Consider the following 13,321-nt stretch of genomic DNA (forward strand, 5'->3'; position numbering starts at 1 on the left):
TAGTGCGACTCTTACCAGAATACCAAAGTTTAAAACCTAAATTATCAATCTCCTTAGCCTTTTCTCCCACCCACTTAGTTTCTTGAATACATAAGATATTAATTTTCCTATGAATCATAATATCAACTAATTCCATTAATTTACCATTGAGAGTGCCTATATTCCAAGATCCTATCCTAATATTAGTTTCATTAGTTTCATGGACTAACTTCTTTACCCGCATTCGCCCGTAATGTGGGAACCCTTGCTTATTTAACACTACACCCGGGCGCCGGTGTAGCGGCCCTTGCACACTTTTCACTGTATTCAGGCTATACAGCGCGTCGCTTCCAGGGGACGCCCTAGCACTTACACAATGATCAAAAGGATTCATGTCATGATTTTTTCGACAAGTTTTACGCTGGCTGTCGACTACCTAACGCAACCCTCCACTTTTCTCATCCGGGCTTGGGACCGGCAACGACAGTGTCATGATTTTTTCGACTATTCGTGAAGAAGGATGAGAGTTTCAAAATTTGCATCGACTATATGGAGTTAACTAAACTCGCAATTAAAAACAAATATCTACTGCCTAAAATTGATGATTTGTTTGATCAATTGAAATTGAATTTTTTATTTTTAAAAATTCATCTAAGGTCAGACCATCTCCCGTTGAGGATTAATGAAGAAGATTTAATGAAGACAACTTTCATGAGATATGGTCACTATAAATTTGTAGTGATGTTGTTTGGACTGATCAATGCTCCAATAGTTTTTATGGATTTGATGAACATGGTCTCCGGGCATTTTTTGGATACTTTTTTTATTGTCTTTAAAAACAATATCCTAAAGTATTCGGGGTATGAAGCTAGTTATGTAGATTATTTGCATGCTGTTCTGCAGATTTTGAAAGATAATACCCAATATGCCAAATTTTCTAAATGTAAATTTTGACTTTTCTTGGGCTTATTATCAATGGAGATGACATAACTATGGATCATAATAGATCAATGCGATTGCAGATTGACCAAGACCATTACTGCTACTTAGGTATGACTTCTTATTATAGGAGGTTTGTAGAGGGATTTTCATAGGTTGCTATGCCATTGCCCAAATTAACTTAGAAGGTAGTGAAGTTTAATTGGATTGATCTTTGTGAGTGGCTTTTTAGAAATTGAAAACTTGATGACTGCTCTAGTGTTGACCATTCTTTTAGGATTAAACGATTTTCAGATTTTCAGTGATGTTTTTTTGAACCGTTTAGGTTGTGTATTTATGTAGCATGGAAGGATCATTACCTATACTTCAAGGCAATTGAAAAATTATGATAGATATTATCTCACATATGATTTGGAGCTCGCAGCAGTTGTATTTGCACTTAAGATATGGATGCACTATTTGTATAGAGTCAGATGTGAGATATTTACAAATCATTAGAGTTTAAAGTATATATTCACTCAGAAAGAATTGAATCTTGTGTAGGGGAGATGGTTTCAGTTTATTAAAAAATATGAATTAGATATTCAGTATCATCTGCAGAAGGCAAATATGATGCTAGACGCATTGAGTAAGAAGACTTCACGTAATTTGAACTGTTTATTCACTCAACAGGAGCAGTTACTTAAAGATTTGGAGAAGCTAAAGCTATCTGTAATTAATTATTTGGATGCAGTATGGTTCAATTAAATCAGTTAACTGTGCATTCTATTTTGAAAGATAGAATCAAAGATTAATTAGCAAGAGATAATAATGTTTAAAAAATTTAAAAGCAAGTTAAGACAGACAGTTTGAAGAAGTGTGTTAGACTTGGATGACTTGTTGAAATATAAATGCATGATTTATGTCCCAGATGTTGATAATTTGAGACGGGAAATTCTAGAGGAGTCACACTTATCAGGTTATACTATTCACTCATGGAAGAATAAAATGTATCAGGAGCTTAAAGAAATACTGTTGGTCATTATTAAAGAGTGTTGCAAAATTTGTGACTAAATTACCTACATGTCAGTTAGTATATGACAGAACATCAACATTCTGGAGGTCAGTTACAGTCTATCGATTTAGAGTGGAAATGAGAGGATATTTATGTGGATTTTGTGATTGGATTATTGGGTTGCGACAGGGTTGTGATGTTATTTGGGTAGTTGACATATTAACTAAATTTTGCTCATTTCTTGCCTATTTGACATAAAGTTCCTGTTGAGAAGTTAGCCAAATTATGTGAATTAAATTATAAGGTTGTATGACCTACCAAAGTTTATGGTTTCAGGTAGAGACGACAAATTTCTAGATTGTGGAAGAAGATTTAGGAGACTTTGGGCACCAGATTAACTTTCAGTATATTGTCTTTCATCTTCAGATAGATGACCAGTCAGAAAGAACTATTCAGACGTTGGAGGATCTGCTAAGATTATATGTCCTTAACTTTTGTGAAGGATTAGAATCATATATATCCTTGGTTGAGTTTGCTTAGAATAACATTTACCAGACTAGTATTGAAATGATTCAATTTGGAGTTTTCTATGGAAGAAAGTGAACGACACCTTTTCTTAGGCTGAAGTAGTTGAAAGAAAAGTCATCAGAACAGATTTGGTTGTTGATGCTACTGATAAGATCAGAGATAGATTAAAAACAACGCTAGATAGACAAAGAAAATATTATGATGCCAAACACAAACCTTATAGAATTTGAAGTTGGAACGTTTATTTTTATTAAGTTAGTTTTTTAAAGGGTGTGCACAGATTTGAAAAAACGGGAAAATTGAGTCCTAGATATGTATGCCTCTATGGAACTGTGGAAGGGAGTGGAAATTGCTTACATATTAGCTCTACCAGCTCATATGGAGAGTGTATAATATTTTTCACATTTTTTTTACTTAAAAAGTATATTGGAGATGAATCAAGTAGGGTGATAACAGACGGATTTGATATACAACCTGATTTAACTTATATTGAGAAGACTGAAAGAATTTTGTATTATGATGTGAAGAAATTTCATAATAGAGAGATTCCATTTGTAAAAATTATATGGAAGCATAGATATGAGAAAGATGCTATTTGGGAGAGCTCTGATGTACAAGAAAGATATCCCCAACACTTTAATTAAGATATTTTTGCTTTTATATTAAACTTTTCAAATTTCGAGAATGAAATTTTATGAAGAGGGAAAATTGTAATATTTGGTTAAAAAAGGGTAAATAAATATATAAAATAATAACAATAATAATATTTAAAAATTTGAGTCAACATGTGACTGTCACACGATTGTCTTTAGGAGTTGAAGGAAGGGACGAACGAGGTCCAGTTTTTCGTGTCAGCCGAGAGAGCGAGATTAGGAGTCAGAGAAGTAGAAGATGGATGAAGCGTCGAGTGTTATGTGTGAGAAGTGAAGGAGGCTTGTGAGCGAAGTCGAGGAGTCGTGCCATGAGGAAGGAGGAAATGACATTGAAGGAGGAAGGAGGAGGAAGGAGATGCTTGTCAATGTTGGAGTCGAGTGAGGGAAGGTCGTTTGTGTGCGCTTGAGAAGTAAAAGAGACAAAAGAAGAAGCCAAAAGGAAGAGGAAGGTTTGTGCGTCTTTTCCATGCATGCGAAACTTACTGTGCTCGATCGGCTCGCTGTATTGTGTTGAAGTCGAGTTACTCTCGAAGGAAGAGGAAGGAGAAGGCTCGTGCGTGTAGGTAGCGAGCTGAGTCTCGCGTGCAGAGGAAGATTTTTGCCGGAAGAGGGAGCTTGTGCATGCGGGTTAGGACAACCGAGCGAACAGTAAGGTAAAATTAGGTTTATATTTTAGTTTAATGAACTATATGTTTATATGTAGATCGAATGGCGTCGGTGGCGAGATTGAGCTGCTCCGCTAGGGTTTCGCTCAATGGCGATTCCCTGGGCTTGATTGTGCTCGAAGAGTGCTCGAAGACGACCTCCTGCGTTCGTCGACTCCTTCGCCGTCGTCAAGTCTCGCTGCTTCTGTGGACGTTGAGATGCGTCGCGTGGTCGTCTCGAATTTTCGGCTCGTCTGCGTGGTCGTCCTCTCCTCTCGCTCGTCTGCGTGGTCGTCTCGCCTACGCGGTCATCCCGACATTCGTCTCGTCTGTGTGGTCGTCCTCTCCTCTCGCTCTCGTTCGCTGCAAGTGCGTTGTCTCGTCGAGCTGCTAGTTCTGCGGCTTCGACAACTGACTTTTGCTGGGCAGTGTTGCTGTGATGGAGCTTCCTTTGTCTACCGATAAACCTGACAAAATCTACTTTGCCCACGTGGTGGGTAATTCTCAGAGGGAGACGACGGTTGTCTTCCTCTCAAGTTATAAGGAGCAACGGGAAGGTGATTGCCCTTTTATCAAGATTGCAAGCAGGAAAAGTGGGAAAACAACATTTTTTTTCTCTGATCTAGAAATTTCATCCCTTACTGATAAATTCAAGTTTGCTCTTATTGAAAAATTTCAGTGGGGACACCCACCTATAAAAGTTATCAGGAAAAGTTTTGATGATCTCAAATTAGCAGAAAAGTGGAAAGTATGACTCATAGATGGGAGACGTATTAATTCAACTAACTGTGCCTGAAGACTACACTGAGATTTTTTCCAAAAAATATCTCAACATTGCTGGTAAACCAATGAAACTACTCAAGTGGTCTCCTGATTTTGACCCCAAGCGCGAATCTCCTACTGTACCGGTATGGTTTAGTCTACCCAATCTCAAGCTGTAATTTTTTCATCATCAAGTTCTTTACTCTATTGGTGCCATACTCGAGGACTCTTTGAAGCTAGATCTACCCACTTTTAACATAACCAGACATTCTGTGACCAGAATACTTGTTGAAAGCGATATTACTTTACCTGATGTTACTGAAGTCTGGTTAGACACAACTCACAATGGATATTGACAACAAATTGTTATAGAGCATATACCTCCTTGTTGTTCTATTGTATGATGTTTGGGCACAACCTTGATAAATGCTATAAGCTTCATCCTAATCTAATTTGAAAAGCTAATTTGAAATCTAAAGATCAAGTGAATAAGAATGGATCTGTCCCCACTGCTTTGGATATATCTGTTCCATCTGAAGAGAAAAATACCTTAGAACATGTTATGGTGTCTGAGTTAATCACTCCTGTGGATCCTTCCCCTGAAAATACTATTTCTACGATCGATGAGAAACTGGATGGCCCTGTTGAGCAACCTATACTTTCAAACCCTCAGTTGTAGGAAGCATTAGGTGAAGAGGAGACATTTCATGCTTCACACACACTTGAACCTACAGTCGTTGCAACAGTTGACAATTCTTCTTCTAGTTCTCATCAGTTTTTATCTGCCCGACGTTCTGTTTACCAACACGATGATCAGATGAGCCAGTCTTCTGAGAAGGAATGATAGGTCTATTCAAGGAGGAAGAAGAAGATTGGAGGCAAACTTCAGCTTGAGAACCTAATAGATAATACTTTGGTACTTCGGGAAATGACTCGACACTCAAGAATTTGTTATTTGGAGTTCGCCCTAGAATTAGAGGCAGAGGCAGTACTAAACTGGCTCATCCCTAGCTACTTCTTTTCTTCGATTTTGGTATCTTTTTTTTTGTTTTTCCTGTATCTTTTATCTTTTATCTTTTGGGGTGTTTGTGTGTGTTGTATCATATGGGTAAGGTGCCTCTATTGGGCCATCTCATACAATATTTATGTATTTTTCTATTTTAATAGATGCGGGAAATGGTGATTGCAATCTCATCAAAAAATTAGAGAAAAAGACAGGCAAACCAGCAATTTTTTTTTCTGATGCTGAAATTTCAACTCGTGTTGCAAAATACAAATTTATGCTGGTTGGAAAGTTCCAATTATGTTGCCCTAAGATGAAGATCATCAGGAAGATTTTTGAAGACTTCAAACTGATTGAGGATTGATAGGTGGGTCATTTCGACGGAAAGCATGTTATGATACAGCTGAACACAGAAGATGATTACACGAGGATTTTCTCAAAGAAATTCATCACAATCGAGGGCAAACATATAAAATTGCTCAAATGGACCCCTAATTGTGGACTTCCAATTTTGATCCCAGTCAAGAACCCCCAATTGCACCTATCTGGTTCTCATTACCTGAACTCGAGCTTGATTTCTTTGATCTACCTATCTTATATGCAATTGAGACTATCCTTAGAAAATCTTTGCAGGTAGATTTACCTACAATTCATTTCTCAAGACCGTCTATTGCAAGAATTTTGATTGAACCGGATATTACACTACTAGATGTAGAAGAAGTATGACTTGGATCTGCTCACAATGGTTATTGGCAAAAAATCATTATGGAACAAAAATTGCAAGATGTTTGGACACCCGCAGGAGAAATGTTTCAAATTGCACCAACTGTTGAGAACCAATAGTCAAAAGCAGGAACACACTGTTAGCGCACCCCATGTTGCTGAACGTGCTCTTAGCAAACTTGATGACAGCCAACCTGAGGAGGGAAACACCACAAGGCAGGAGTTGGTGTCTGCCCCTGGGATTCTTTCTCCTGACCATACTACAATGGATAATATTCAAACTGAAAATCTGGATAGTCTCGCAGCTCCTATTCAGGAAGCATCAGGTGCAGATGTAACAATTCACACTTCACATATACTGGAACCTATCGCGGTGACAACGACTGTGTTTTCTCCTACTGTAGTTCTAACATCAAATCAGATCGAGGAACATATGAGTCAGTCTTCAGATGAAGAATGACAGGTTTACACTTCTCGGCGGAAGAAGAAGCCTGGGGGCTCACTCCAACTTGGAAACTTAATGGATGATACTTTGGTGACTCCTGACAATGACACGACTCTTCAAAGTTTGTTATCTGGTTCCGCTCCTAAAACTAGAGGAAGAGACAGGATTAAACTGGCTCGTCCCTAGCTACTGTTTTCTGCATGTTTTAAATTTGTTTTTAATTTTATTTGAGTATATCAGTACCTTTTGTTGAAGTTTTTATGTATTTGTATCGTATGGGTAGAGTGCTTCTTTGGGCTCTTCTCATACAACCTTTATGTATCCTTTTATATTTCAATAAAATCAGCCGTTGGCTGCTATTAAAGTTTCAAATTGAAGTGAGATAGAGTTCAATGTTTGTGAAAAAGATATCAAGATATATGAGGTAAATGTTAGGGTTTTTTATTCTTAATTAATGAATCTATTATCTATATATATTTGTGTATTAAAATATTAATAATATGTTTAATTAAGCAGGATTTAAGCTTTAGAAGTTTAGATTGGAGAGATAAGAGGAAAGTTGCGACATTAAAGGTGAGTGATTATTTTGTTACGCATTTTAAATTGATATTTTATTAAGTAAAGACTTACCTTAATGTATCAGACAAATGTTTTTATAATTATATACATGCTGTAAGCTTATGAATTATTGAAGTGAATAAAATAAAATGAGAAAAATAATAAATTGGTTGTTCAATAACTTTAAGATGAGGCAATTAAATAAAATGAAATGTAAATGATTAAGTTAATTAGGATTACCCCCATATGGTACTGACAGGGGATGCGATGTACTCGTGCTTAAAACAAAAAATGAAAATGGTAAAGGAGTATTTTAGGGTACTTATGGGTACAATTTTGAAGATATTTTCGGGTATGACGTAATCTTAATATGAATTCTTAAAGAGATTAAAAATGATAAATATTTAAAATGAAATGGTAAGAGTTAAATAAGAACTGAAAGCTTATAATTTTAATTTTATCAATAAACAACATATCCTTAGAACATTCATGCACAACATATACATATTAATTTAATGCATGATAAAATTGTAATTGCTCACAAAATGATGGAAACTTACTGTTGAATTTAATTATTTTTTTCAAGATAAACCATGGATTGATTTGTCGGACACGAGAGATTTAGTTTATAGGAACATGACTACTATTGATAGATTTTATATTTTTTTTATGATTGTGGTTATTTTACTGTTTATTTCTGAGTGGTAATACTGCTGTGTATTAGTTTGAAATATTTTCTTTGCAAAATATGACATTAATTTTGGATGATTTGATTTTTGTGTAATGTATTTTGTGTTTTCTTAATGACTTATAAATTAGAAGTAATAAAAATCTGCAAAAATAAATAAAATATGAATACCATTTGATTGTAGTTCCTGACTTGTATAATTCTAAGTTATCCGACTGGATCGTGATAGATGTTGTGCTCACAACCACCACCTCATTAATAGAATGCCAAGCAGGGTTCTTAGATTCAAAGTTCTTTTCCACATTTTGATGGAAGAATACCCTAATGTTAGAGTTTTCTCATACAATCTTTCTCTAAAAGTATTTGGTTCTCTTTTATCCACTTTCACTAATCAAACTTCACAAAGCTCAACCCAAAATCCATCATATCTATGTTCCTTTTTTATGTTTCTAACAAAAGGAGGTGAGTGCTATTCTCTCATTGCGAAAAATATTACAACTTCATTCATATTACCTTTTTTGAAAATCAATCATATTATCCCAAATTTAATATTCAGAGAGAATGTCTAGTTAAATTTCAAACTTGGGACACTATTTTGGATGCCTACACTGGTTTAGAATCATCAAATTTTTTTCTACTTCCCTCTAACTACTCTGCTCCAAAGTTTCACCAGTTGAGGATATCCAATCTAAGATTGAAAAAAAGGGAATGTATAAGGAACTTGTTGTGTACAATATGAAAGAAATTCACCTAGCATGATAAGGACAACATGCAACCACATGACTGCTCACAACCAAACCTGAATCCACACATCTCTGATGTTCTAAAGGAGGTGGAATCCAGTGGAGAAGACATGAAAAGTTGCACAAAATATCTTATGTAGAGTATGTTACGTGTGAGAAATTATGATCAACTTATAAAGTTTTTATTTCTAATCTTGATAGCGTGTAAATACCCAAATCTATTCATGATGCACTTCAAAATCCAAAATGGAAAAATACAGTTGAAGTGAAAATCCAAGCACTTGATCAAAATAACACATTGATCTTTGCAAAGTTTACTTCAGATAAAAGATCTGTTTGGTGCAAATGGGTGTTCAATGTCAAGTACAAAGCAAATGGGAGCGTTGAGAGGTTCATAGCTATGGCCAAAGGTTTCACTTAGTTTTATGGATAGAATCAATATATATTTGCACTAATGGCCAAGCTAAACACTATTAAGGGTTTTTCTTTCTTTAGCAGTGAGCAAAGAGTGAGAACTGCATTAATTTGATATCAAGAATTCCTTGAATGGAGACTTTGAGGAAGAAGTTTGTATGGAGATCCCACTAGCATTGAAAATGACTCAAATAAACACCTATTTGTAAACTAAGAAAGTTACTCTATAGCCTCAAATAATCTTTACTGGTTGGTTAGACAATTTTGCCAAGACTATGAAATTTAATGGGTACATTCACTGACAAGCTGATCATACACTGTTCATAAAGAAGACACATAGTGGTAAGAAATATATACTCATTGTATTTGTAGATGATATGATCCTGGCAGGTGATGATGCCAAAAAAAAAATTGGGAAGATTAAGGAGATTTTTGCCACAATTTGAAATCAAAGACTACTAAAATTACATTCCATGTATTAAGTTTTAGTTCTACTCAAATGAAGGCCTTAAGCTCCAATGTAACCCTCCATAATTCAAGTTTACCTGGGCTTTTTCTCTAGTCTTATCCACGAGAAGGATATCATCAACAAAAAACATACAGCAAGGTACATCCTCCAGTAAGTGTCCAGTAAGACCATCCATAACTAAAACAAAAAATATAAGGGATTAAAGCCGATCCCTGAACTAAACCAACATAAATAGGATAATATTTGGTCAACCATCCTTCTATTCGAACATAGGTCGAACACAAGTAACATCTATAGTATACATATCTTTAATGACTTGAATATAAGTCATATTAACACCTTTCTTCTCAAGAACTTTCCAAAGGATACAAAGGATATGATATCTCTTGGAACCTTATCGTAAGCTTTTTCTAAATCAATAAAAATCAAATATAGATTCTCCTTATTATCTCTGAACTTCTCCATCAAATAAATGTACAACTTCCATAGTATACCTGTCGGGCATAAATCCAAATTGATTATGAGAAATATTTGTACTACGTCTTAACCTTTGTTCAATTACCCTCTCCCATAATTTTAAAGTATGACACATCAACTTAATTCCTCTATAATTTGCACACTCTTGTGCATCCCCTTTATTCTTAAAAATGGGGACCAAAATACTTTTCCTCCACTCCTCAGACTTCTTTTTAGTCCTTAAAATAATATTAAAGAGTAGTAAACCAAGAATCTCCCAAGTCTCCTAAACTTTTCCATACTTAAATTGGGATATCATCCATACTTAAATTGGGATATCATCAGGTCCTACAAACTTTCCACCCTTGATTTTCTTTAAAGCTTTCTCAACTTCTTTTTTACTAATGCGACGGTTAAAATAAAATATATTATTATTATTATTATTATTATTAACGATATTAATTATTATTTTTAACGATATTAATATCACTAAGGTCGATAATATTTTCATAAACTTCATTAAAAAAATTATCAAAATAACTCACCCACCTATGTTGAATATCTTTTTCTAAGAATATTTTTTTTTCATCTTTAATACACTTTACTTGAGTTAAATATTAACTTTTCTTTTTTCTATATTTGGCTAGTTTATACATATATTTTTCACTCTTCTTAGTATCTAATCTATTATAAAGATCATTAAAAGCAGAATTTTTAGCCTCACATATTGTTCTTTTAGACTATTGTTCTTTTAGACTCTATTTTTCCCTGTTTTAGACTCTCTGCGGGACGTTTGATCTTTTTCCCTGTTCTCTAAGTTTTTACATTTAAACCAATTTTTATAACATAACTTTTTATATTTTATTTTTTCTTGTACATTATTATTCCACCACAAACTATTTTTATAAACTATTTTTATTCAATCAAAAGAACTTTTTCTTTTGATTCTCCAAGTACATCTTTTGCTACTCGTTTAATAGTAGTTGCTACTCTATCCCTCATAGCATTTGTTTCCTCGTGAACATCCCAAATTTTGAAATCTTGAATTTTACTCATAAAAATAATTTTAGTTGTCTTTTAGGTTTCCCCATCTAATTCTACGATGCTACGATGATGAGTCCTAGTATTCTTTATTTTACAATTCTTCATTTTAAATCTATAACTAATAAACGATGTCGGGTACTTAATTCCTCACTTGGAATGACCTTACAATTTTTACAATCTCGACGATCTCTTCTTCTCATAAGAAATAATCAATTTGTGTTTTATTAGATTCATTCTTATAAGTAGTAAGTTGCTCATCTCTTTTCTTGAATAAATTATTAGTAATAACAAAATCATATGCTAAAACAAAATCTAAAATGAATATACCTTCTTCATTAGTAACTCCAAATCCATAGCCACCATAAATATTTCTTAAATCTTCTACCACTCTACTGACATGTCCATATTTAAATTTCTTCCAATAAAAATTCTTTCTTCAAGAGGTATCATTTGTATTAAGTATTCTAAGTCATTCCAGAATTTATCTTTAGCCCTTATATCTAAATCTACTTGATGTGCATAAACACTTATAATATTAAAAAATTTAGTATTAAAAATAATCTTAAGGGATATAATTCTATCTCCAACTCTATTAATTTTAACAACATTATCTTTCACTCTTATCTATAATTACACATACACAATTTCTAGTTCGACTCTTACCAAAATACCAATGTTTACAACTTAAATTATCAATCTCCTTAGCCATTTCTCCAATCCATTTAGTTTCTTAAGTACATAAGATATTAATCTTTCTGTGAATCATAATATCAACTAATTCCTTTAATTTACCATTGTGAGTACCTATATTCCACGATCATTTCCTAATATTAGTTTCATTAGTTTTATGGACTGGTCCGTAATGTGAGAAACCTTGCTTATTTGACACTGTACCCGGACGTCGGTGTAGCGGCCCTTGCACACTTTTCACTGTATTCAGGCTATACAACGCGTCCCTTCTAGGGGACGCCCTAACACTTACACAAATTTCAGGGGGCAATTTAAATAGTGCGAGACTAAATGGCCTCCATACAAATTTCAGGGGCAATTTTGACAAATTTTTCTAAATTTTAAGTAACCATCAGATAGCTATTTCTTCCCAGTCTCTTTTTGTGAAATTAAACTTTTTTTTGTTTTGCGTTCATATTCTTTTTAATTCCGTACTGTAACAAATCATAGGTGATCAGGATATCGTGAGGTATACGGCTGATGATATTTCAAAGCTGTTATCAACCAACAGCTATAGAGAAACCGGTGTACTACCACGTAAAACTAGTACAGGCCAATTCAATGGAAGTAAACACCATTTGAGAAGGGTAAAAAGTTTCATTTTCAAATTTATGCTAGTTTCTTTAAATATGCCTTTTATGCAGATAATGACCATTCGTCTTCTAATTTCTTAATTTAGCTTGAAATGTGCAAGACATTGGTGCAAGCAGCAGCAAAAACCTTAGGAGGAGGATCAAATGTTTTTCATGGAATTGATATGTGCAATGAAGTGCTTCATGGTAAAGGTCCTGATGTTGGCCTTGCAATACGGCATGAGTGCTTGTGCATTCGAGCAGCTTTGCTTCTTAAGGTTCATAATGGTCTCTTTATTTTATGTAAGTTACCGCCTAAATATACTAAGAATGACGTCTCAATCCCAGAGAAAATGGAAAAATGATGTTCACATGGCTATAAAAGATTGTAACAATGCTCGAAGCATTAATCCGACATCTTTTAGAGCATACTACTACTTGTCTGAAGCAATGATGCAGGTATGTTTTTTGTGTAAGATTTCAGTGGCTTGCATTACACTTTACGGCTCCCATTTGCTAATTAAAGGTCCTGCATAGTTGCCTTGTTGTCTGTTGAATAACTTTGATTGGTGCATGCAGTTACGGAAACACAAAGTAGCCTTAGATTTTGCTTTGGCTGCATGTGAAATAGATCCAACAAACCCTGAGGCTACAGAAAAGGTGGTAAGCATAAAGGATCATATTGCTGCAGGTTTGTTTCTCCTGTTTTCTGCTGTGACATTTTAGTTCGTGAAGCCTTACTTTTTATGGTATTTACTTTTGTGCACTTCATCCTTTACATGTTCTATTCTATTTTCTTCCCTTTTCTTTTCATTTAAAACATATTTTTTAATATTTGACGTCACATATTGTCCATTTTAGTTCATTCAGGCTTTTCTTCATTGATTCTTGGTGGGGGGATTTCTAGATCTAACGTTAATATTTGGGATCAGATTAATGATGAGCTTTTCTTTTGGGTGTTAGGTTCTTCAAATGATA

General features: G+C 34.5%; 1 protein-coding gene across 1 annotated transcript in view; it reads left to right on the top strand.

Annotated features, from left to right (window-relative positions):
- Positions 1-13,321, top strand: part of LOC110023657 (WD and tetratricopeptide repeats protein 1) — a 134,720-nt gene that overhangs the window by 55,336 nt on the left and 66,063 nt on the right. The window contains 4 exon segments of the mRNA XM_020723170.1: positions 12,222-12,358; positions 12,451-12,621; positions 12,692-12,802; positions 12,923-13,034. Of these exon segments, the coding sequence (XP_020578829.1) occupies positions 12,222-12,358; positions 12,451-12,621; positions 12,692-12,802; positions 12,923-13,034 (531 nt within the window).

This window comes from Phalaenopsis equestris, unplaced genomic scaffold (assembly GCF_001263595.1).
Source record: "Phalaenopsis equestris unplaced genomic scaffold, ASM126359v1 Scaffold000226, whole genome shotgun sequence".
In the NCBI taxonomy this organism is placed as follows: domain Eukaryota; kingdom Viridiplantae; phylum Streptophyta; class Magnoliopsida; order Asparagales; family Orchidaceae; genus Phalaenopsis; species Phalaenopsis equestris.